Genomic DNA, 22,592 nt, shown 5'->3' on the forward strand with positions numbered 1-22,592 from the left:
ATTACTTCTATTTAATTCAAATTTTGCATAACTGTCTTCCTAATTCAGCAAGGCTTTCTCTTTTTCTTTATCTGCAATATACCTGCTTAACTCTGGTGAATTACTAAACCATTCGCAAATTAAATCCTCCCTTTTTCATAGCTTCTTTTATGAAGTTATAAAATTGAATACCTTCGCTGACTGTATTAACACCAACAGTAGAGTCGTCAACATATAAATCTCTTAGAAACTTTTTAGTAAATTCTTTAAATGTATCTGAATAATTTTCCATGTGCTTTATAATTGTAGTATTTAACAAAAAAGGACTACTAGTGATTCCAACTACTCGCAGGAAACGGTAAATAATTAACATGTTGTTCTTATCATCATACCATAAAAATCGCAATAGATCCTTATGCTCATTGCATATACCAACATTTAGAAACGCTTGACGGATATCAGATATCAGTCCTATCTTGAACATGCGAAAACGTAAAAGTGTACTATATATGCATGTCAGTAAACATGGGCCAGTATACAAACTTTCATTAATTGAAGGACCACCCTCTTTTGCGGAACCATCAAACACTACACGTAACTTTGTTGTCTTTTTATCATCTCGTAGTACTGCACGATGAGGTAGATAATGAACTTTTCCAGGTTTACCTGGATCATAGACTCGCTCAATAATGTTTTCGTTTTCATACGAAGTTATTAATTCTTGGTATCGTTGTTTTAAATCATTATTTTTCTCAAACTTTCTTTGTAATGAAATAAATCTTTTTAAACTAATATTATAATTATCAGGTAAAAATTCACAGTTTGGTTTCAATGGTAGCTTTGTCACATATCGTTCCCCATTAAAAGTAATGTCATTTTTAAATTGCTGGTAAAAATTGTCTTGCTCTTGGAAATCGCTGGATTCAGATTCCCAAAATTTTTGTAATTCCAACCTTAAGACATCATCATCTGATTGTGAAGTTGACACTAAATTAGTTTGAATAAAATTCTCACGTACACCGATGTCAGATGGACCACAAACAATCCATCCTAAAATACTTTTAAGAGCAACTGGACCATTATTGCAACCTCTTATTATTTTTCCAGTAATTATTGAGTAATAATAGTCTAACCCCACTAGGATGTCAACAGATTCACTGTTCTTTAACGGGTAAGATTCAGCTAAAGGGATTCCTTTTTAGTAAACATATTTTTGTTGCAAAAGATTGAAGTTAGGATTTTTTAATGGTGAACATATGAAAGGAATACATAATGCCTCCATATAAATATTATTTTTCGGATCTCTACCCTTCAAACAAACACGAACAACATCTAGTGTTTTGATCAAGCCTTCATCTGATGCAAATCTTTTTATTATTAAACTTTCTGTGCTTATCTTCTTCAACTTCAATTTTTCATGTAATGCATCTGTAATATAAGTTCGATGACTGCATCCATCAAATAATACTCTAATGCAACTGGATAAAGTGTTATCTGGGTTTGTAGCTGTAGCTTTAGCAAACTGTAGAATAATATGGTTGTTGGTAGCCGTATGCTGGTTTTGATGAGTAATTCAATAACTCTGGACTTCTGATAACAATTTATTTGGAACCTTGTTACTTTCAGTATCGCATAAAGTTATGTTATGCTTCTTTTTGCATTTTATGCACTCATAATTTAATCGACAAAAATTCGCTTTATGTCCTCTTTTTAAGCAAACAAAACATCTGCTCTCCTTTTAAACTATACTTTGACGGTTTTTTACATCTGTTATATTTCTGCATCTAGATGATAAGTGTCATTCTTTACAAAACACACAAGTGTCTCTAGTTTCTTGATTATTTCTTAGGACAGTGTTATAGTTAAAATATCTTTGATTATTGCTCAAATGGTGTTGATTATTTTTTTTAGTATTAATGTGCATATTCTGTAATGTAATTGGTATATTTTCTTCTACTTCGATACTTGTATTAGTAAGAGCTTCACAACGCTCTAGAGCTGTAAGTTCTGTCTTAATCACATTCATGAATTCATTTAAGTTTCAGTCATCATTTTTAAAATGTCTTGAAATAATAATGCATAACTCACGTGGAATTCTTTCTGATATAATGGCAATAAGAAGTGATCCATAAGTACATGTTTCAACATTTAGGTCCTTTAAATTTCTTATATTTATTTCAAGCTTATCATACATTTGACGGAGTTGTTTTACTTCTTTTAAATTTCGCACTGGATTTATTTTTCGAAGATCATCCATATGCGCTGCAATAAGACTTTGAGTATTACCAAACCTGTCCTTTAAAAGTTGTATTGCTTCCCTATAATTGCCTTCGCTAAGCGTAAGTCCTTCAATTAGCTTTTGTGCTCTACCAGAAAGATATGATTTTAAATAATTAAACTTTGCTATATCTGACAGATCTTCATTACTGTCAATCCCAAAACCCTTTCCATGATAATATATCACCAGAGAAACTTTGAATTGTTAATTTTGGAAGCTTCATGGAAATTTTAGAAGAAACACTTCGAGTGGATGAATCTTTCTCAGACTCTTTCACCTCTTTACTAAGAAACCGTAAATTCTCTATGTTACTTAAAATATCACTAGTCCATGAGCTAGTATCCTCAATTTCGGATATAATGTCATCTTTGTCCGCCAACAAGTCCATAATTTCGTTGTCTAAAGTCTTTATTATCACATGTTTAGTCTCTATATTAGTCAATAATAAGTTTATCTTTTTAATTTCTTTTAAATCGTCGTCAATTTCTGCGAACAACCTTCTCAGGTAAACTCGATGTCCATTTCTTATTTTCTTTTTCTTAACTAAGGAAGCCATCGGCAAAAAATAATCTCTAAATCAATATATCTCTAAAATAATGTCTTTAAAATCAATAAATGTACGGGTTTCGGCACCATAAAGAAACGAAACTGTTCCTTGAAAATCAGACTGAACTTTTTTTTTGGTTTTAATAAGAAATATACATATATAACATAACCCAAATTCTACCATATTTTCACAACAACAAAAAAAACGTGGCATTAAACCATAATGCCTTGCAGCAAAATCCAGACCAATCAGTATAAGAAACAACGTCATGCGATGCGTACGGTTCTTATTACTGACTGATCTGGTTTTTACAAACAAGCTAAATTCGACAATACCATTGATGCAAAAATGACACTGTCAAAACTATGATATTTAAAAGTTGTTTTTAAAATACCCCCGATATATATATTTATATACATACATTTTTAGGGGAATGTAATAGAGGAATTAGAGGTATTGTTTTTAAAGGACTCAAAGAATTATCCTATTATATTTTCCTAAAAAGTCAGGATTTGTGTATATATAAGTTTGCTTTTTCTTTAGTTCTGTTTTTCATGGCGTATTTAAAAGGGCAAATAACATAATAAGTATTTGAACTTCTGAATTTCAATTATTTTAATATTTTTTTGTTTTAGAGAAATAGCATTCTAAAGATTTAAAACACTATTAAGACTGATTCAAAACACTATTAAGACTGATTTAAAACACTATTAAGACTGATTTAAAACATAAGAGTAAACTTAATATCATTGCATACTAAAGCCTTAATCTTTTCTCAAGTTAAACTTCCTTACTGTTTACAAAAAATAAAAAATAAAACAATCACTTATTATTGCATGCTAAATCTTTAATCTTTTTTCCAGTTAAACCTCGTTGCTGTTTACAAAAAAAAAAAAAAAACCCTAAAAATAACAATCACTTAGACTTTATGACTGATTTTTTAAATTTTAAATAACTTCTAAAAGTTTTTTTAAAGGTTAGGTAATAATAAATTACTAAAATCATTTTATGATGAATTTTTCCAACATTTAATTAGTTTTTTTTTACATAATATAATTATTAATTATATTATATAAAAACTAAAACAATTTAACTAAAAATAATGTTAAAACAGTTAAACGTTTAAAATAAACTTGATGTTATCAAACCTCTGTTTTTAGTTTAATGAAATGCTCCTTGCACGAGATTTTAAAATCTCAAGTTTTTAGTTGAATGAAATGCTCCACGAGATTTTAAAAAGTTTTTTTGCATCTAGTTATTAAATTGTGTTTAAAAAAAAAATTTAATTATGAAAGTTGAGTTCAAGAATAAAGTAATTTTTGATTATACACATAGATTTTTTTTTGACTGTTCAAAAAAAAGTCTATGCGTCAGCAAGTTAAATTATCTGTCCACCTTTGATTTTTATTTTTCATGCTGCATAGGCCAGAAAAAAAATGTAAATAAAGAAGTTAAGTGGTTACACTGCATTTTTAATTTTAATTTTGAAAAGAAGTTTTGATAAAAAAATTAAGTGGCTTTCAAATATATTTGCACTCTCTCCCTAAAAAATGAACCTTGTTAAACAACTGCAATACTTTTAGAGGTGCGGAGTGGGTTTAAACCTTCCCCATTTTGATCACATGTAAAGTATTCTGCCAACAGTCTACTACTGCATTGAGCTTGATATAGACCTTCTTAACTTAATAAATCATAATATTCTCAGAAGAAACAAAGTTTTTTTTTTCAGAGTATAACAGAACCACTGTTTTCTGAAGATCTTAATGATGTTGGTGATTTGATGCTTGATCTCGCTGAATCATATTATGAGACAGGTTTGTTATAAAGATTTTACTTTAAACAAACATAAAAGTTTACAGATCAAAGATTGAAGTGTATAAATATTGTATAAAATGTAGTGTATATATATATATATATATATATATATATATATATATATATAAATTAGTAAAATTTTTTACTAATTTATTATTGCTCTGTTCTTTTAGAACATTGAGCACTCTGTTTGTAGAATACACTAACATAATTTATATATATATATATATATATATATATATATATATACACACACACAGAACATTTGTCCTACAAAGTTTAACATTCACACTTGTGTGACTTAAATGGGTTTACATAATGCCATTTTTTATTCAAAGATAATATTATGGAAAAATTGCAATGCAATTTTTTATAAGAAAATAACCCCCCCCCCCTCTCGCATTAATTTGCGTTGGGAGTTTCAAACAAAAAATAAAGAGAGTTTATGAGACCACTTAGTACTTAGTACCACTAAGCTGAGTACCACTAAGCTTAGTACCACTAAGCTTAGAACCACTAAGCTGAGTCAGCTTTTCTGTGTTTTTATGAGAAAAAATTTTCATAGGTATTTAAGATATAAATAGTGCAACATTTTGTGTAATTCAACATGTTGAAGAACTAATTACAGTGTTAGAGAACTTATTCAACATGTTGAATTAGTTCTCTAACACTGATTGTGGAATTTTATGTCTAAAAAAAGATCTAAATTATTACTAAATTTAATAATTAGATCTAAATTTAATAATACAATTTCTATCTTATTACCAAAAAGAATAGATTTATTTAAAATTGTAAAAATAGATTCTTAAAATTCTAAAAACACAGTGTGAAAATTTTAAAATCCAGTAAAAAAACTCAAGTTTTTGTTAATTCTAGGAAATTACCAGTTGGCATTGAAGTATTTGCTAGAGCTGGTTGATTGTGCCAAATTTAACCAAGTATGTATTTATAAATTATTTAAATGTTAGACTGTTTAAAACTCTTTAATATTTTAATTTTTACAATATGTTTTAATAGATGTAAAGCAGTTTGAACATTTTTATTTAAAAAGTTTATGGTAATATTAATAATTATTTAGCAAAGCTATTATGACCAAGAAAGCATAATTTGTAAAAGTTTAAAATTTAGAAGTCTTCTTGCTGAGCATTATTATAAGAATTAACTTGAAATCTTTTTTGCCTAGTTTTTAAACTATGGGTTTGCAAAAATGATTTAAAAATAAGTTGTTAAGTATAATGGCTCAATTTTAGTGGTATTATTTGTGATTTTTTTTTTATTTGTGATTTTTTTTTTATTATTTGTAATTCTGCTTATAATAGGCAGCTGTATGGTTAAAGATTGCTGAGAGTTTTGATTATTTGAATGAAAAGGAAAAAAGCATTGATGCTTACTATATGGTCTTATCACTTGCACCTCAGCATGTATCTGTTCGAATGACACTTGCTAGTCTACTTAGAAGTGTTGGCAGAGCTGATGAAGCCGTCACTGTTATTTCAGGTTATATATTATATATATATATAGAGAGAGAGATTTGCTAACTCTTTTTGTCAATCTAATTCCATATGGGAATTAATTTGTACTTAAATAGCTATATATATGTATATGTATATATATATATATATATATATATATATATATATATATATATATATATATATATATATATATATATATATATATATATAATGCGGTAGTGGTAGAGCGCTCGCTTCATAAGCGAGAGGTTCAGAGTTCGATTCCCACCACGTCCCTTATAGTAGTACCGCGCTCAATTTGTTTCTCCGCACAGCGGCTTTGTTCTTCAAGGTTCGTGTTTTGGAGTTATAGAGTTGAGAAAGGGTTATAACCACAATTAAGTACCCTCCTCATCTGTAGTAGCCTTCTCGGCCTTGGGGAGGTAAATTTAAAAAAATATATATACACATATGTATATTTATTCTGGTTCACTCACAACAAGGCTGCAATTAACCACTTTTAAGTTGGAAGTTACTAGAAGACAAAGAATAGAGTTAAAGGGCAAGGAAACAGTTGCCAGAAGACTTGAAAAGTTGTAGGGTGTATGAGTTTTGAAAACATAAAGATGGGAGAGAGGTTCTAAGGGTTAAAATGTGGGTAAAAAAACTAGACGACTAAAAGTTTTTAAAGAGCAAATCCAACTGCTCTTTCTGCCATGTTTACAATGAGTTTTTAGACCTTGTCTAGAAGAGAAAAATCATTAGAGGAACCAACACATATAGGACTAGTTCTTCTAATAAAGAGATGGAATTAGGATTAAGAAATGGTGAGCACGATGAAGAGAAACAAACTCTAGTAGATAATAACGTAGCAATTGATTGTAGGCGTAAAAAAAAGGACTCAGTGAGAGGGTTGTCATTCATCAATATAGGAATGTCGACAGTATTATGAGTTTTGAGTTAAAATTCACTATCCACTGCTAGCCCCAATCTGTTACAAAAGTGAGATCAGATTCAAGATCGGCTGACTGTTATAAGCAATCAAAAAGAGAAGGCTTGTTGTCAAGACATGAGTATAAAGTTGAGTCATCAACAAATAGAGCCATTTTAGATGTAAAGTTTTCAGGAAGATTATTAATGTAGATAAGAAACAAAACAGAACCAAGGATAAAACCTTGAGGTACCCAGAAGTTACTAGAAATGAAGAAAAGTGTTGGCCTTTGAGGATGACTTTAATAAAGTGGTCAGAAAGAAATGATTTGATAATCTCAATAACTTTCTCAGATACACCGTATGAAGCAAGCTTATGGAGAAGACCAGCATGCCAGACTGGCAGTAAGTTATTTGATTCAAAATGGGATGTTAGAAATTTGTTGATCAAAGACTTAAAGACCTTGCTATTAATAGATATTAGCAATTTCTTTGAGTGATCAGACAATAGTTAGAGTGGTTAGAATGTTCTCCAGATTTTTTTAAAATTGGAACCTCAGATGCCATTTTCCAGCCGGCAAGAAAACAAAATTTAGTCAAGCGTCTAATAAATTGGTAAAGAGAGAATTGAAGAGAGTTCTGCAAAACATTTTTGTAAGACTATGATCGGAATGTTAATTGCACCACAAACCATAGAAGAGTTTTATTGAGATATCACTTTAGCAACAGAATCTGGTGTGTTTTGAATGAGTGTCAATGGGTTAACCTGTTTGGTGTGTTTTGAACCTGTTTAAATGGAACAAAGAATATGATCATAAGATTCAAGCGTCAAATTGGAGAAGAGAAGTTCTTTGCAAATATTTCAGCCTTATCCTTGGTAGAGGTAAGAAGATCAATCCAATGAATTAGAATGGAATGTTAGACTTACCTTTGTTAATGACGCTGTTGAAGATTTTCCAAAAGTCTCTAGAACCTAACTTTTGAGATAAGATTGAGTAAATTATGAATAATGGAGCTTAGCATCAGACAGCACCTTTTTACATTGATTTCTTGCAATAGTAAAAAAGTATTTATTCTCAAGAGAGTTGTTATTTTAAAAAAGAGGAGGAAAAAATGATTACAATTAGATATAGCACTAGCACAAGAAGGTAAAAATAGGGAGTAGAATGAGGTTTGACTTGACCAATGAGAAAGAATAAAAGCTTTCATACCTGTTTTGGATCCAGGAGGTTATATAGGAGGCAAATTTATCAGCAGAGAAAAAAAAGACATCAGACCAAAGACCATCAGGAAAAAAATCATGAGAAGAATTTAGGTTAGTCACAAGTAGTGCAACGATACAGTGAGACCGAAGAAGAACTACAAAATAAAAGATTTATAGAGATCATTGCATAGTCAAAACCACCTAAGGGAGAAAAGGAAGAAACTGAACACAAGCTAGGGTCAAAGACAAGACATAAATCAAAGAGTGAAGGTAAATGATAAGGTTTGTCAGGAAAACGAGTCGCAAGTTAACTATCTGAGTAAGAGATTGAGAAACGCAGAAGCTATAGGTTTTAGTGCCAGTAGGGTCAGTGGTGTTAGTGCCAAGCCATTCAGTGTGATGAGCATTAAAGTCACCAATAACATCAATATTGGCAGAGGGTTAAAGAGAAAGGACATGGTCAATTTGATCAGAAATTGCATCTCAAAGAGTGTAGTCTTATGAAGAAAGAGAATCATAAAGAACAAAAAGAAAGGTAATAGAGTGAAGAGGAACATAAAAGAATGGTCGGAGGATTCAAACCTGATTTCCTGACAAATAGGTAAATTTATGTGTAAGTATACATTCAAGCTAATAGTTTGACTACTTGAGGCTTTACAAATTAAAGGATAGTACCCATTAATACTGAGATCTGTAGAAGGAACAACTGAATTCAAACTAGTCTTATAAAGAGCAAGCAAGTATGGTGAATTCTGCAAGAGGTAAGATTTAACTGAAGGAAAGTTAATTTGAAGACCACAAATTTTTGTTAAGATATATTGAAACAGTTAGTTGATGGGAATGCTTTTTATGCTTAATATTTTTGCTTATTTTTTGCATGATTCAAGTTTAAAGATAACTTGACTCATTTATAGATAGTGCACGACATCTCATGCAATGAGCTATGCAGCTGTCTCAGTTCTGCTAACTAACCCAAAGTCATAACTTAAAGCTCCTTATGTGGCCTCAACAATTCACACCAAAAGCATTAATAAGGACACCAATTATTTGCAATATGGCACTATTAATACTCTGATATTTTACAGCTGTTGATGGAATTAACTTCTCTGGGAATTACCACATAGTTTGGGAAACCTTACTACCAGCGGGCCTCAGAACCATTAAATTTAGTTTTAGAGCTGTACCCTCATTAAGAGATAAGAAGAAGAGTTGCATAGCCACTATCAAGCAGACACAAACAATAATCTGTGAGTAGAGTCAAGAAGATCCAGCATTCATCATCTTTGGCAGAAAACAATGTAACACAGGTTTATATCTATTCCTGCTTAATAGATGACACGGTTTGTAGATTTGGGGTCCTAATATCAATGAAATACCCTATGAAAATCCTTGTAGTTGGTAATAGTACATGTCTATGGGAGTCCATATTGAGGTGTTTTGAAATCCCTCATTAACATCCAAATGGAAATTTGTATCTCTAAGTATTTATAAACTAAATGATCTAAATTCGGACTTTGTTAGTGTTAATTTCATACAGTAAACATGCTCTGTGAAAAAAATTATTAAAATAAGAAATGTTGCCAATCAAATATTTAAGCTTTCTTATTTTTATAACTTTTCTCAAAATTTATATTATTACGTTGATTCAAGAGCATTTTTGAAAGCTCGAACCTTGTGTCTGTATCTAGAGTTTTTTCCGGAGGAGGCAGTTGTACAAAGCAAAGAAAATTGTAAACAAGGTTTTTAGTGAATATATTTGTTAAGTTTGAAGATGTCAATGTTTGCAAAGACCCATGAAGAATGCAAAAAATCTGTTTGTGTCATTTGCATGAAAAAAGGTGACCAAGAGCTGACTAAAAACTACAAATCAAAAATCTACAAATTCAACAAATCCAAAAAGATCTAGATTTCAATGATGAGAGAGTGCCTTTGGCAACTTTATCTCATGCTGATCTCAGATTGGAAAGCTTTGTGATAAGAAAACAACTGTTGTGCCAAAACTTTACCACTTTGAAACAATTTTAATCAAACCTGCAACTCATTTTCTAATCTTTGTGAGTGTTTACTCTGCCAAATTGCCAAGTTCAAGGGAAAAGAATAGCATCCATTCAGTAATTTCCAAGACTCGGAGCCCAAACTCCCACAGCAGGCTTCTCAAAGTGCTGAAAAGTGTTGCACAAAGTGCTTGTCAATTATTGGACGTGGGCTTCCTCACAACTACACTTTAGGAACTTGCTATGAAAATCTGAGGAAAATTCCAGCTGCAGATCCCGTAGGAGCAGAGCAAGTTGTATCAGCAGTTTTGGCTTCTAAAAGTGTCTCTCCAAATGGAACCATCAGGCTTAGTCAACCAAGTGGAAAGATGTTGTCTATGAGAAGAGGTATGCTGTGCTAATTTGATATTGTTAATTTAATTTAAAAAAACATTTGAACTTGTTAATCAAATATTTTAATAGGGCTAAATAGGGAGAGGCAAAATTAAAGTAAATTAAAAATGCTCCTTCAATATTCTTAATTGATTCTGATTTAATTTACTTTGTAAAATATTCTTATTATATTTTGTTCTAAATTAAATTCTCAAATCTTTATCTAGTTTAATCACTTAATTGATTTTGAACTTTCTATTTTTTTGTTTAGGTCTATCATCAGCTCAGCAACTCTTTAAAAAACCTCTTACAACGGAAAATATGGTTCAAATACAGCAGAATACTGAACTGTCCAACAATGGAATGCCAAAACTTGGCTCAGCCCTGAATTAAATTATTCTTGTAAGGTTGCCAAGTTTCCCTCTAAAGTTTACTCAAGCTGCCCAAAAGCTTCATGATTAGTTTAATATGATCAGCAGCATAACTCTGGCAAATAATAAGGAATCATGTCAGGTGGTTCATTGCCAAAGTGTCAGCAGTCTCAGTGAAGCCTTTAAATCAGCTTGAAAATTAACAGAATCTGCCATTTTGAAGTTGGGAATTGATGGAGGAGGCTCCTTTCTGAAAGTAAGCTTCACTCACATTGTTTTGGAGGAGGATGAAATGCCACTAAGGTCAAGGCTATTTTGAATCTCATTCAAGTTCAAGAAGAATGTCAGAAAGATTCTCTCATCATTTCTTGCGATCTCAAGCTGGCAAACATTTTATGTGGAATACAGTCTCACAGCAGCAAGCATCCATGTTGTTGGTGTGATGCCTCATCACCAAATCTCCAAAACTGTGGCCACCTGAGAACTTTTGGTGAGATCAGAAGACAAGATTCCGAATTCATCAGAGCAGGAGGAGATTTGAGAAGATCAAAGGACTTCAAAAATGTTGTTCACTTTCCAATACTCAATTTTCCAGATGACAAGCTCGTCCTTGAGGCTATCCCACTGTATAACGGAGTATATTAGCAATAAAATCTAAACTCTGCACTAGAAAGATTTTTTACATAATTTATTTCAGAAAAAAAAGTTTGAAACATTTGCTTTCCCATGTGTCTTTCCTTGAAGAGAATTTTAATCAATTATCAGAAAGAAAATTGTTATTTATCTCGTAACTGAAGTCTTGTAGAAAATAAATGTTTTATAAAAGTTTCACAGAAACAAATATTTTGGTCTTAAAAGCTATCCACAGTGTATATGAAAGGAATACTTTTGGATAAAAACTTTAATGTTAAATAAGTCCGCTGGATTTTAATGCAGGATTTTGAAATTACTCATTTTTTGCTACAATTAGTATACACAATTACCACCTAAAAGGATTTTCATAGGGTATTTCATTGATATTAGGACCCCAAATATACAAACCGTGATGAAAGAGAGGTTCAAGGCTGGTCAAAAGAATTAATCTGCTTACCCCTTAAGTCTTTGCCTAGGAGGCTTTCTACAAGACAGTAGCTGTATGCAGTTAACTTCTGCCCAAGATGAGTATTTTCATCAAGACACTTCCTTCAGCCTTTACTCATTCAAGAGCCAGAAGGCAGGTTTTTTAGTTGGAGTTTATTTCTCTTAGCCTTTGCCTAATAAAAAACAAACCATAAAAGCAGCAGGGCATAGGGCTGGTACCTGGTGGTGTACCTGATACATTTATATATATTTAAGGTACCCAGGGAAACTTTCAGAATAGAGAGATGTCAAGTACATATATATATATATATATATATATATATATATATATATATATATATATATATATATATATATATATATATATATATATATATATATATATATATATATATATATATATATATATATATATATATATATACATACATATATATATGTACTTAAACACCTCATAATTTGTGCACTTAGATAAATACTGCTTAGCTGCATATATATGCTGCACAAGAAAAGATGAAGAGTTATAATACATTTCTAATAACTGCTTCCTGATAACCATGAATTAGCTGTTTATTTATAGAATAAAATTTTTTATTTATAGGCTAAATTTTTTTTTTATTGGCTAAAATTTTTAATTATAGATCAAAATTTTTTATTTATTGATTAAAATTTTTTATTTATAGATATTAAAGTTTTTTATTTATAGATTGAAATTTTTTATTGATAGAATAAAATATATTGAAACTACCTACACAAAGAGTGAACTGAAATGTTTAAAAATTTAATTGTGTTCATACAAAAGTTTTAGCAATTAAAAAGAATAGCTGACTTATTAATATTATTTGTGTATTATTCTTGATACTATTGGATATAGATATATAGAGAGAGATATTCTGGCTTTTAAAAATGCTGTGATGAAAAACATTTTTTTATAAGTTTCTTTATGAGTTTTTAAGTTTTCACTTCTTTCAAAAAAAAAAGGTCTAATCAAACCAAGTAAAGCATTAGATGTGATATTTGATCAAATAAAAGGTAATCATATATAGTTTAGTATTTTAAAATAATTTCAACTTGAAAATAAAAATTGAGTATAAAATCGTATAAAAATAGATTAAATAATAAAATAAAAAATTATTCAAAATAAAAGTCTAAAAAGTTTTAAAACTTTTATGGGTTTGTAATTTAGAAATTGTAACATTAATTAAGTAATAATTGTTTTTGATTTTTCCAATCTAAAACTATGGAGTAGAATGAGGTTTGACTTGACCAATAGGAATAAAAGCTTTCATACCTGTTATGAAATTCTTACATAAAAATTTATTTAATTAACTTTTATTTGTTTTATTTACGTTGAGTTAAAAAATAAGGGTTGTGATCAATTGAAGTTTCTGTTGCCATGCTTATTGTTGCCATGCTTATTGTTACTAAGCTTATTTTTGAAGTGTTTATTATTTTTACTATTATTTTGTTCAAGTTATTTTTTTTTTAATCATAATTTATTTCTATTTCTACGCCATGTTTTTGATATAGTTACTAGTGCAATAGTTACTACTGTAATACAATGGTTTAAACTAAGTAATTACTGATATTTATTTTTACCCAAAAAAATCCCTTAATTCTTATCCAAAGCATCCTAATTATTATCAGTTTCTTAATTTACTTACAAAATTATAAAGAAAATTTCACATGAAAAGTATAAAGTTTTGTTAAAATAAAAATCTTTATATTTTATAATAGAATATGAAGTGACATTCAATGACAACAGTGAAACATGTGTCAGTGAGCTGAGCAAGCTGAAAGTTGAAGTGTGATTTTTTTTGTTTTGTTTATATTTTGATTAACATAGTCATCTATTTGGTTTTCTGAAGCAATTATTGTTTACTGATTTTTTTGTTTAGGAATGTGAAATGCTTTATAAAAAATGTTTAAAACTTTATGATGAGTGCAATTACAAAGATTTTTTGTGTGATGGCTATATTTTGATTCATAACTATCTCTTATGGAGCTTTGGTATTAGCTTATTTAATCAACTCTATATAATGTTGATAATGAGTTAATGATAAAGTTTACTTTATCAAACTTTTTTTTATCTTCAAGGTTATCAAAAGCAAATGTTAATTGGTAGAGCTCAAATGTGGCAGTTTCTTTTAAAGGTTAGGGTTTTTATTTTAACTAACACATTTGATTTTCGAATCTGAAAATATACTTTTAATAAAGTTGAAGAAAACAAAATGTCATAAGTATTCATAACTATGAAACAAAAGTTACACGTATCCATGACTATGAAGCAAAAGTCACAAGTATCCATAACTATGAAGCAAAACTCATATGTATCCATAATTATGAAACAAAAGTCACAAGTATCCATAACTATGAAACAAAAGTCACATGTATCCGTAACTATGAAACAAAAGTCACAAATATCCATAACTATGAAACAAAAGTCACAAGTATCCATAACTATGAAACAAAAGTCACATGTATCCGTAACTATGACGCAAAGTCACATGTATCCATAACTATGCAACAAAAGTCACAAGTTCACATGTATCCATAACTATGCAACAAAGTCACAAGTATCCATAACTATGAAACAAAAGTCACAAGTATCCATAACTTTGAAACAGAAGTAAATGAAATATGGTAGTTAAAAATGCTGTTTAAAAAGTGTTTTAATTTTTAGTTTCAACTTTTTTTATAGATGCTGAATGTTGCTATGGATTTGAAAGAACATCAGAAGGCTATTAAATTGGTGAATAAAGCAATCTTATTTAAACCTTATCAAGAAAGTCGAAAATATAGACTAGAGCTTGACTACCTGCAAACAACCATATATTTTGTTGCTGGTGAGTACGCAAAAGCATTTGAATCTTTTCGGATTTTAATTATGCATGAAACAGAAGAGGTTATTGATAAGAATACAATTTGGAACTTGTTTGCATTAATAACAAATAAAATGATGGACAAAAGACACCATCGTTATGTGCTACGATTGCTGTTTAGAAAACCTTTGCGTGTACCTTTAATTATGATCAATGGAAATAATTCATTTGTATCTGGAACTTATAAATATGCAATAGGTATTTGGATTTTTAAGCCCTAAAAATAAATAATCTATTTATAACAGCTTAGTGAAGTTTTGATTGATCTTAAACACCTCATAATTTGTGCTATTTAAAATTATTGTTAGTTTTGTTAGATCCATCTATGGTTTGGGCAGGATTCTATAATGTTATTTTCCTATTTAAATGACATAATGAAAAAGTAGAAACAATATTTTGCAACATAATGTCCTTTCTATCAACCTGTTTTGCGATCAGAACTGAGTATTTTTTAGGGTTCAAAATACGGAAGATAAATATTTTGCAATTTTATCTTCCGTATTTCAAATTGCTATTGCGGAACTTGTTCATGCGCAAATTCACCTTCCGTAAAGCATTATACAAAAAAATAATAATAATAGTTCCACAATAATGCTTTACAAAAAGAAACTGCAAAACAAGTCATTTGAACAAATACTTGCGAAACAGTTCTTTACAGAAGGAGTGTTTCAGAATGTGCTTTTACAGAAAAGACTCAAAAGCATTCATTAAACTGTCAAACAAAAAGTTATTTATTATTAAATAAAAATGTTTTAAATAATTCTTCAATAATATATATATATATATATATATATATATATATATATATATATATATATATATATATATATATATATATACATATTATATTTATATTTATATATATATACATATTACATTTATATTTATATATATATTTATGTATTTATTTATATACATACATTTATTTATATACATTATTTATATATAGATATAGTAATAGTAATAGTAATATAGATGCTGTAGCGAGTTTAATCGCTAAACACATATTATGGTTATATATGCATTATGACAGCCTACACTACTTTTTATTTTGTTTATAATAATTTACAATTTGTTAAAAATCCAAATTATATATATAAAAAATTAGAGTTGAATAAATTTCACAAAATTTATACTAAACTTCAACATTTATTTTAATCTAAGGAACTTGAAGATTATAAAAATGCTTTTTAATTTAATATTTTGCATTATTTCGAATAAATAAGGAACATTTACGCTAATCAACGACATCAACTTCTGCACAGTGTCTATAGCAATTTTTTTTCCTACTAATGTGTGCCACTCTTATGCAAATATCCTTTGCCGATTCCCCAAAATTTCTCAATGGGACGGAACTGTGAGCAGTTTGGTGGATTCAAGCTTTTTGATATGAATATGTCTCTTGAATTGTATCACTATACTCTTCTTAGAATAATGACAAGAAGCAAAATCAAGCCAATAATTTATATTCTTGCATTAGATCGCCGTGCAAATGCCTAGTCTCCAACATAGTCAATTTCATTTTCGCTCCTCATAACGCTGATGTTTGAGACTTTGTACCAGTTTGATCATGCGATGTTGAACCTTTTCTAGTGTTTCAATGTCACCTTTCATAACAGGATTTTTATGCAGCGATTGCAAACTCAAGGCGAGATCTAACTTGCACTGTGTACAGAGTATGAATTATTTCTGTATTTAGATGAGTGAATGTACGCTTGATGACTCTGAGTACATTCTGTGCTTTTGCTGCTACTGCGTTAACTTGATAATGTCATTTGATGTCTGATGAGATCAATACGTACAGGTCATGTCCTACTATTGCCTAGTTTTTATTCAACACCATTTTCTGTTATCGTATAGATGGTCTGAGGGTTCTTTTTGCCAATGTGCATAACCTTGTACTTCTCTTTGTTGAACTCCATTAGACATATACTTGTCCATTCAACTAACTTGTTGATATCCTTTTGCAAACTGATTGTATCTGAAATGTTTTTTATCGGTTTCATTAGCTTGCTGTCATCAGCATAGAGTTTGCATATACATTGTATGTTGTTGATGAATATCAAAAACAAAAAAGGCCCAAGAACAAATCCCTGAGGAACAACACTGAGTATATTCAACCAATGCAATAAAACTTCTCCCATTATAACAGGTTGCTTACGATTGGTTAAAAAACCTCTAGCCATCTCAACAAAATGCTGGATATCTCTATATGCTTCACACTTGAGTAATAGCCTTTTGTGCAGTACCTTGTCAAAGGCCTTACTGAAATCAAGGTATATCATGTCGATTGGATGCTTGCACCCCATGTGTGTTAATAAAAAATCCATTGTTTCCAGTAAGTTGGTTACACAAGTCCTTCTCTTCACAAAGCCATGATGGTGTTGCAATAGAGCATCATGTAGTTGTAAATGGTCAGTGGTTGCTACACGAATAAATCCTTCTACAATTTTGCATGAAACTGGCGTTAGAGACACTGGTATGTAGTTTAATGCTACATATGGGTTGCCCTTCTTGAACAAGTGGTTATGTTTGCTTCACTCCAACTAGTTGGTAATATTGCTTTATTCAATTGTAAGGCTGAATATGATTGCTAGAGGATTTAAGAGTGTTGAAGCGCATTGCTTAAGTACATAGGAATTCACCGTATCACTGCCCATCGCTTTGTTTTTGTCCAATTGTTCTAGTTTATTTTTTATGTTCTCTGAATTTAGCGTACTTCTTCACTCCCAGTTGATGTCTTCTTTTTATACTTTATCAAATTTCGGAAACACTGTATCTCCCTCAGACACGAAAACAGATTGAAAACTTTCATTTAAACAATTGATGATTGTTTCCTTGTCAAAGATTATTGCACCTATATTGTCTCAACATTTGCAATTTGTGTTTCAACTCAGGCTTGGTCGGGAAGCGGAAGCGATCGGTCTTGATTACTGACCACGGAAAAAATATTTAATTTGCGAAAAAGTGAATTTTTAGTCGTTTTGAGAACGATTTAAGTTTATGTATGTCCGTAAAACAAAAAATTGTTGTTTTATGGACATACATGGAAACATACATAAACTTGAATGTTCTCAAAACATCTTGGTGCGGAAGAATAAAAAGAATATTCGCTAACGCTAAAAACCCACCAAATCTAGGAACAAACTAATTCTATTAGTTCAAAAAATATGCTGACTAAGCAAAATAAAGTTCTCTCTTGAATTGTTTAAAAAGTCGTATTATTTGAAATTCATTAAGATTTGAGATTTTTAGCATAAATTGTTTTAAGAATATACTATCAAACAAACTATTACTTTAATACTATGGCTCAATTTTTATGATTTATTTTGTAAATAAAAAGACTTAAACAATAATTGCGTTTTCAATGAAATTGTTAATAATCATCAAAGTTAATATCATCAAAGTTAATAAAACTAATTATTAAACAAACACACAAGAAGTTTCTCAACGATTTACTGTAGAAATTAAATTAACTACATAGAAATCAACTAAATTATTTCATTTGTAATATTTCATATTTTCATTTTACTAAGAAGAATTGTTTCAAATATGTTAAATTTTTCAAACTACATGAAACATATAATAGTTATTTAAAAAATTAACTTTTTTATTTAGTTTTATTAGAATCTTGTTAGACTTTTTGGGGCCGGGGGCTATTTATATTTTGGAGGGCTATTTTTGTGTCACAGCGTAAAAATAACTGAAAAAAAAAGTCTTTTTGACTATTTCGGGGCACCTAGCATTGCGGGGCCCAGGGCTATAGTCCCCTTTAACCCCAACCCTCCTTAATTCAGCACTGGAAATAAAACACGAGTATATAAATAAAAATTATATTTAACTCTTTAATAAATAAAAGAACATTTGTTTCCTTATTAAGCAATCGTAAGATGTTACTTTATATAAAAAATGTCACTTAATTTTATGAAAAAGTTATAAGAGCGATGTTTTGAAAATATTTGTTCTAAATGTAATTTATTTTGCTTTAAGTTTTTTCGTATTAAAAGTTATTTTCTTTTCCTAGTTTTTTTTTTTTTTGTAGTTGTCTCTCATTGGTCCAAATAACCTTTTTTGCGCTTTTTTTTTGTTTTTTAAAATGTTCTCAAAACAACTAAAAAATCTGGCCAGATTTTCGCAACTAAACATTATTTCCGTGGTCAGTTATCGATAGCGATCATTCTTGGTTCCTGACCAAGCCTGGTTTCAACTTTGTGTGTCTTTTCACATACAAATATAATATCAGAGGATCTGTCTTTAACTTGTCAACAATTATTTTTTCATATTTGCTCACTGATTTCTTTACAACTTTTTTCACATTCTTTTTTGTCACTTTGTATTCATTTAATAATTCAATATTTTTATGACTTGTTGCTCTTAGACGACTCCACTGTGTTTTTTTAAGATGTATTAACCTAATTTTTAAGACGTATTAACCTAACACCTAACTTCAGCCGATATATGTGGATCTTTTATAGTACTTTTTATTTTGTTTTTTGTTTGGGCAAAATAAATTGCTGAAACATGCTGTATAATCACCTTTCCTGTAGGTGTATGATTTGTTGTAATAGATTTCTCTTATAATGGTGCTGTTTGTGATGACACTTAATTGAATGACATTGTGTGTCTTATTGCTTGATCCTAGTGGTGGTGGTCCTATTTTCATGTCTATCACTCTTTCACAGTCGTCCGTTATTACAAGATCTAGTATGTTAGTTTGTTTTCCATCCTCAATCTGAAATGTTGGTTCAGACACGTACTAGTGGAGATGTACAGGTTATCAGACCATTCAATGTTGGGGTAGTTGAAATCTTTAGCTAATAACATACCAGTGAACTTTTTGTTATCCACTATATTTTTTGCTTTTTCTAGGATTTTGTATAATTCTGCATTTAATTCAGGTGTGCTGTTTGGTGGCCTGTAAAAACACCCCAGCAGTATGTGGTCCTCAGTTGATACCTTGGCACTACACCATACTTATTCAACAGTTTTGCATGCATTCATGTAACAGTCAGGTTATAATAGATTCTTTTACATAGATTGCAGTCCCTAAGCGGTTTTGCTTATCCACTACTTGCTTTCATACAATTCGGATTAATGTATACTGTACATTGGTAACGAACGCTGTCTTTCAGTTTTTTTGCTGCTTTCAACACCATTGCCTGGTATTCTGTGCTCTCTAATTCAATAATTATTGGACTTAGTTTATTAACTTTAATCTGTGAATTTTTGTGATTTTGCTATTGTTAAGGTTTAAACTGTCAAACACTCTTTTTATCTCCTTCTTGTCATCATTTTTTTGGTTTATTTCTATTGTTTTGTTTTTGATTCTGGAATCCCAAATACAATTACATTTGTTTCTTTCTTTGTTTTGTCCTGTGTCTCTTTACTAATTACATTCAAAATGTTGGCAACTACATTGATGGATCGAGCTGCATTTGATGCAACCACTGAGAATAACTTGTTACAGATGTTTGAACTAGGTAGGTTTCAAGCTTGTCTAGTCTATCAACCAGTTTAGCATTTTCAATTCTAAATTTCATGTTGTCTTAAGACAGTACCACTATCTGTGTTTTCATCTCCTGAAGTGCCTTGGTCATCTCAGCTTTAAAATCATCAACATCTTTTTTCAATTCTAGATTTCTTATCATGTTGATCATCGATAGGGCTACCACCCTTAATAACAGTTAATTACCTCCTGCCTGTGAAATATATATTGTTATTACTATTAGTTGTAACCATATTAACACAAATAGAACTGTTTTTTTTTTCCTCTTTATATCTTTATATTTTATATCTTTAGTTAATAAGGTGCTCTAAGAATTCCTAATCTCTCTCACTGAATCTTGCGATTAATTTATCAAGTGCTTTTCCCACCTTCCCACTCTAACTTTATTTTTTTTATAAAGGAAAACGTTTTTAAAAATATCTTTGAAAAGGTTGTCTTTGAATTTTTTTTAATTTACCTGTTATTATTAAGGTGATAAAAGAGCACCTCAAAAATAAAAAAGTTAAACTGTATAAACATAAAATCATTCTATTTGAAAACAAGTGAGAGCTATTTTTAAGCATTTTAATATATAAGTAATTTTTTGCATTGATTACTTAAATTAGATCTTTTTTTGATTTCAACAAAGAAATTGTTTCCCAAATACGCAATTGTATTTATTAAAACTTATAAAACTGTCTCTTTTTTCCTATTAAAAAACTGACTCAAACTGATTTAACTGCTCTCTAACAACTTTGGGTAAGTAATGAAGGGTGAAGAAGGATAGACAAAATATAGGGGTAAAGAATGAATATAGAGGGAAGTAACTATCTAAGTTGAACTAACAACAAGTTTGCAGTGAAAATTAGTTCAATTCAATATTCTTTTTTTTAACCGACTCACTCACCTTAACTTTTGCAATAAAAAGCTTTTTCATTAAAATCTAAGATTTGGTTTAAGATCCTGAGCAAGACATGTTAACAAAAGTTTAATTATTACATTATTAAGATAATTATTTGACAAATATTTTAAAAAGAGTTGCTATAATTAAATTATAAAAATCATTTAGATTATTAATAGTGAAGGACATCTAGTTCTTGCCTTTTGATATTACTATTTGATGGTTCAAATAATTTATGAACAGATTTTAGATGCTTAATTATGTTGCTAATAGAATTACCAGACTTTTTTTTCCTTGGGATATTTTGTTTTACAATGATGTCATATTACAAATGTATTATTTGTTATAACAAATCTACATGACAAAATATATGATTTAGTTGCTCTAAATTTTCTTTTTTGAAACAAGATGGAAAAGCTAATGTTGTTCAAGTTGTCTTCATTATTTAATTCTCATTCATTAAATGACATTTTAAAAAGTATATTTTATGAAAGTCTTGATTTATTAATAAAATTTTACAATTGAAACTTATCAATATCATATAATAATTAGTATTTTAGTTACTTAGTTAATTATATATATTTCATTCATAAAACGTAATTGGGATATGCCATGAAAGATGAGCTATTCTTTTGAAAATTTCCTGGGTGACCATCTCAGATTTTCTTTAAATTTACACCCCTCATAGGTTTTATGGAAAAAAAGATTTTCCTAAAATTTCAACTCATCATCTTGAAGCATTCTAAAATGATGGTATTTTGAAAAATTAATGTCTACGCTTATTTCGTGCAATTTATTGTCCTTTTGAAAAAAGTGTCATTTTCAAATCCTTATAAATAAAAAACCAATTATCTTAAATACTTAAAAATCAATTTGATGGCAGTAGTCTACCACAACTTTCGAAAAATTAAAAAAATTTTTACAAAAATAATTATTTTCGGCCTTATTGGAATTCAAAGGTTATAAAAAAAAATCACTTTAAAGAAAAAACTTTAATATTAATAAAGGAAATAAAAACGGAATACACCAGCAAATGTGAAAATTATTTTATTTTGTTTGAATATAAGTGGTAATCATCATTCATGATAAGTTTTGTAAAATTGGATTCAAAATTATAGAAGTTAGACCCCCCTAAAAAAGCCTGCAGCCTTAAAATGGTAAAATTAGGTCCATTTTTGATTATGTTATTTTGTTTGAATATAGGTGGTAGTCATTATTCATAATAAGTTTTGTAACAAGAATGCTGGAATATATCTTGCATGTATCTATAATAATGAATGGTACATTGAAATTGTACAAG

The 22,592-nt window shown here is 29.6% G+C and overlaps 1 protein-coding gene across 1 annotated transcript in view; it reads left to right on the plus strand.

The window, feature by feature from the left end:
* LOC100206229 (general transcription factor 3C polypeptide 3) overlaps window positions 1-22,592 on the plus strand; it is a 51,494-nt gene that overhangs the window by 24,759 nt on the left and 4,143 nt on the right. The window contains exons 11-17 of the mRNA XM_065801194.1: window positions 4,534-4,618; window positions 5,496-5,557; window positions 5,939-6,116; window positions 13,762-13,829; window positions 13,923-14,034; window positions 14,122-14,177; window positions 14,726-15,104. Coding sequence (XP_065657266.1) covers window positions 4,534-4,618; window positions 5,496-5,557; window positions 5,939-6,116; window positions 13,762-13,829; window positions 13,923-14,034; window positions 14,122-14,177; window positions 14,726-15,104 — 940 coding nt within the window. The remainder of the gene's footprint in view (window positions 1-4,533; window positions 4,619-5,495; window positions 5,558-5,938; window positions 6,117-13,761; window positions 13,830-13,922; window positions 14,035-14,121; window positions 14,178-14,725; window positions 15,105-22,592) is intronic.

Source organism: Hydra vulgaris, chromosome 07 (genome assembly GCF_038396675.1).
Source record: "Hydra vulgaris chromosome 07, alternate assembly HydraT2T_AEP".
Lineage (NCBI taxonomy): Eukaryota > Metazoa > Cnidaria > Hydrozoa > Anthoathecata > Hydridae > Hydra > Hydra vulgaris.